The sequence below is a fragment of the Myotis davidii genome, unplaced genomic scaffold, assembly GCF_000327345.1.
Source record: "Myotis davidii unplaced genomic scaffold, ASM32734v1 scaffold1493, whole genome shotgun sequence".
Classification (NCBI taxonomy): Eukaryota; Metazoa; Chordata; class Mammalia; order Chiroptera; family Vespertilionidae; genus Myotis; species Myotis davidii.
Genome location: NW_006284834.1, coordinates 240,622 through 245,430, shown reverse-complemented (window position 1 = coordinate 245,430; position 4,809 = coordinate 240,622). Strand labels below are relative to the sequence as shown.

Genomic DNA, 4,809 nt, shown 5'->3' with positions numbered 1-4,809 from the left:
TTTTTATTAATTTCAGAGAGGAAGGGAGAGGGAGAGAGATAGAAACATCAATGATGAGAGAGAATCATTGATCGGCTGCCTCCTGCACGCCCCACACTGGGGATTGTGCCCTTGACCGGAATCGAACGCGGGACCCTTCAGTCCGCAGGCTGACACTCTATCCACTGAGCCAAATCAACTTATATAGCCAGGCTGGTGTGGTTGAGATGGTTGAGTGTCATCCCACACACCAAGAGGCCACCAGTTCCATTCTGGGTCAGAGCATATTGCCCAAGTTGTGGGCTCCATCCCCAGTAGGGGATGTGTAGGAGGCAGCCAATCTCATCCATGTTGCTATCTCTCTCTCTAAAAAAATCAGTAAAAACGTATTTTAAAAAAATAAAAATAAGCCCTAGCTGGTTTGGCTCAGTGGATAGAGCGTCGGCCCAAGACTGAAGGGTCCCGGGTTCAATTCCTGTCAAGGGCTCGTACCAGTTACAGCTTAATCTCAGGCCCTGGTTGGGGCGCATGCTGGAAGCAACCAGTCAATGTCTCTCCCCCTCCTTTCCACTCTTTCTAACAGTCAATGGAAAAATATCCTCAGGTGAAGATTAACAAATATAAAGCAAACAAACAATAAAATTAAATAAGATCAACTTATATATTTATTATAACTTCAAACTGCTACTTTTAATCAGCAAGTTTAGTGACTAGTAAGTAGGTTAAATGTATGATATAAAAAAATTAAAATACTGAAAGCAAGTAATTTTATATCTCATCCATCATAAATATTGTACTCAGTTCTGAAGCCAGAATTTTAGAAGAAAAACTAATTCAGCCAAAACCGGTTTGGCTCAGTGGATAGAGCGTGGGTCTGTGGACTGAAAGGTCCCAGGTTCGATTGCGGTCAAGGGCATGTACCTGGGTTGCGGGCACATCCCCAGGGGGGGATGTGCAGGAGGCAGCTGATCAATGTTTCTCTTTGATGTTTCTCTTTCATTGATGTTTCTAACTCTCTCTCTCCCTTCCTCTCTGTAAAAAAAAAAAAAATCAATAAAATATATTTTAAAAAAAGAAAGAAAGAAAGAAAAACTAATTCAGTGAAGGAAGGTGACCCAAGATGGTGAAAACCCTGGAAACTATATAATAAAAAAAATGACTGAGAGAACGAAGGGTATTTAATCTGAGAGAGAAGATCCAGGACACATGATAGCAATTTTTCTAATATCTAATGCTTAATACATGGAAATAAGATCAGAATCCCTGTGTTGCAATGGAATGATTGGCAGAATATAAAGGAGGCAGATTTTTTTTAAGTATATTTTATTGATTTTTTACAGAAAGGAGGAAGAGGGATAGAGAGTTAGAAACATTGATCAGCTGCACACCTCCTACTGGGGATGTGCCCGCAACCAAGGCACATGCCCTTGACCAAAATCGAACCTGGGACCTTTCAGTCCACAGGCTGACACTCTATCCACTAAGCCAAACTGGTCAGGGCCAGGAGGCAGATTTTAACTCAACATAGCATCCTTTTAAAACAGCTATACAATGCCCGGCTAGGGTGACTCAGTGGTTGAGCATCAATCTATGAAGAAAACATAGGTTCCACTCCGGGTTAGGGCACATGCCCAGGTTGCCAGCTCAATCCCCAGTAGGGGGTGTGCGGTAGGCAAGTAACTGATGTTTCTCTCTATCCCTCTCCCTTCCCCTTTATTTTAAAAAAATAAAACAGCTATACAGCACAGAAAGGGCTGTCTTATGATCCAGTAAGCAACTTGTTACTGGAAATGTTAAGAACAGATGATGGCCTTAGCCTGTTTGGTTCAGTGGATAGAGTGTCAGGCCGTGGACTGAAGGGTCCTGGGTTTGATTCTGGTCAAGGGCACGTATCTCGGTTTCAGGCTCAATACCTGGCCCTTATAGGGGTTCGTGTGGGAGGCAATCGGTTGATGTGTCTCTCTCACATCGATGTTTCTCTCTCTCTCCCCCTCCTTTCCACTCTCTCTAAAAATTAATGGGGAAAAATCAATGGAAAAATATCTTCAGGTGAGAATTAACAAACATACAAAAAAGGAACAGATGATGAATGAATGCTAAATACTGAGAAATTCCTGCACTGGGTGGGTGTGATTACATTAGAAAATCTCTAAAGTCCCTCCTAACTAGAAATGTATTCTACCATGTGAAAATATTTTGAATACATGAGCTAAATGGAAATGAAAAACATAGAAACCGGAAATTATCAATCAACAGTACTTACATATGTCCAAGTAGCAACACAAAAAGTGGCTCCACTAGCTAAAATAGCATTGCCATATTTGTCATGGAAATCAGGTGTCCTTTTCTGGTGGATCTGCCTTGCCATTGTTTGCTGAATGCTTCGAACTTAAAGAAAAAAATATACAGAAGCATATCTATGAATTATCAGGAAAAGAGAATGTATATAATTGATACTGGCAAACAGAAAAGCCAAGGAAGTTAACTCTATAGTATTATGCAGTTCAATACAATGTTAAAACATATTATAGCTCAAAGTACCTTACTTTGAAAGGCATCAGAAATAAGATGAATAGATAAATGGCAAAACAAATATAGCAAAATGTTAACTGTAGAATCTATGTTGTGCGTATGTGGATGTTTACTATACAATTGTTCCAACTTTTCTGTATGTCTGAAAGTTTTTATAATAAAACAGGGGGAGTGAAGGGAGGCAGGGTCTGGGCGGAGGTGGGCAAGGGAGGGGAAATGTAATAGTATCAGTAATAAAAGCATAGTAAAAAAATTAAATTGACTGCTCAATTAAAAAAACGTTGGGGGGAAATACAAAGAACAGGTGCTGTCAATAAGATTTTTTACAAACTAGTATTTGTGCCACAACTGAAACTTGGCTTATATTCATTAATTTGACTATTTATGACAAGTTTTCACTCAAGTTTATTCAACAGTGCTCAACAACTTAACAACATAAAAGAGTAAATAAACTAAAAGTGAACTTCAAATTAAAGTACACTAAATGTTCATGACCTTAAAATTGCCCCCCCAAAATGCCAAAAACTAGTCTTGATTTTTAAAATAATTAGTAATGAATACATTACCATACTAAAGGAAATGGGGTATATGAAAATGTGTAAGACACAGACTCGGTCCTCAGGTTTAAAGGAGCATGCATATTAGGCATGTAGACACAAATCACTATAATACAAGGAAGTAGAATGTTAGTTAAGCACTATGAATAGCAAGTAGGATTTAGTTATGTAAATGTAGGAAAGGGGAATCTGAAAAAAAGGCAGACAGAAAAGCCCAGTGTACTAGAAAACTAGTTAAATTTGGTTAAAGGACAAATGAGGTGCATGGACAAGCAACAGGGGGTAAACTAAAAGAATTATGGAGGGCCACTGTTTGAGCAGAATTACCACATTAAAACTTTGCTTTTACTATTATTTTAGTAGAATGAGTTTTCAAACTGCCTCTGGAGGCACTTAGGAGGGCTTGGGAAAGAGCCAAGACTGGAAAATGCATATTCCCAGCTGCTGTTAAATTCCTCTCCATTCTAAGTGGTAGGTCCTTATTGTTTTAGAACTTCAAAAGGTACTTATGTACTAATGGAAAGCATATTAAAGAAATGGGAATCTCAACCATTCACTAGCACTCTAGAATATAAATGCTTCTGTATGATACAATATGTTATTTCTGGATAGTTACTTGCCAATTTAATGGTTTCTTCTCTTAACTGCCTTAACGTATTTTTCACCTTTAATTCGACTTGTATGAGCAAACTTACAAACATTTCATAATATATTCTCTCTAGAGTAAAGAGTTTGTGAATTCCACATTGGAAAAAACAACCACAAGAAAGACAAATTCTTTTCCTGAGTTACAAGGCCCTACCAGCTCCAAGGGCAAAGAAATTAAATTCTCAAACAATTCTGCAACACCTCAACATTCAGATCACCAAAGAGGATTTCTTTAGAGTTCTCCTCTGACAAGAAATGGCTTCATTACTACCTATTAATAATCTCATATAATCCTCAAGAAATTTATGAGGTAGGTTTTGTTTACTAACCCCCTATTTTACAAAGAAGGGGAGTAAGGTTCAGCTTTTTGCCCAATGTGAAAGAGAAAATAGATGGGCATTTTGGAATACGAAAAAAGTCAGGCAACTACTTTTTGGTTATTGTCAAAGCTGCTTGAGTGTTCAGAAGACAGCCTCCAACAGCTCTATAAACGGAAAATAAAAACATGGCTAAGCCAAAACCGGTTTGGCTCAGTGGATAGAGCATCGGCCTGCGGACTGAAAGGTCCCAGGTTCGATTCCGGTTAAGGGCATGTACCTGGGTTGCGGGCACATCCCCCGTGGGAGATGTGCAGGAGGCAGCTGGTCGATGTTTCTCTCTCATCAATGTTTCTAACTCTCTATCTCTCTCCCTTCCTCTCTGTAAAAAATCAATAAAATATATTTAAAAAAAAATAAAAAAAAATAAAAACATGGCTAAAAAAACTAAATAACTGCTTAAGGTCAGTTTCATTGTAAAAACAAAACAAAAAACTACTCACTTTACTCAAGGTCACCTTCAGTGCAAATCAATCATGGAAATGACTTCCCTCTCTCCAATCTAATGCATTCTAAACACGTGATGCAGCTTTCAAATTTTCCCTGTACCCTCCTAACTTTTACCTAAGAAATGATCTACAAATAACAAAAACTGCGGGGCTACCACTTAGGTCGTCTCGCTGCGATGAAACCAGATGAAGAGCTAGATTTACCGCTTCCTCCATTTTGGTTACAGGAATTGGAGAGGAGGCTCTTCTATTTGCAAGGAGGGGTAT

General features: G+C 38.7%; 1 protein-coding gene across 1 annotated transcript in view; it reads right to left on the bottom strand.

Annotated features, from left to right (window-relative positions):
* LOC102769655 (cytochrome c oxidase subunit 7B, mitochondrial) overlaps window positions 1-4,809 on the bottom strand; it is a 7,983-nt gene that overhangs the window by 2,677 nt on the left and 497 nt on the right. Inside the window, exon 2 of the mRNA XM_006755059.2 lies at window positions 2,243-2,367. Within this exon, the coding sequence (XP_006755122.1) occupies window positions 2,243-2,367 (125 nt within the window). The remainder of the gene's footprint in view (window positions 1-2,242; window positions 2,368-4,809) is intronic.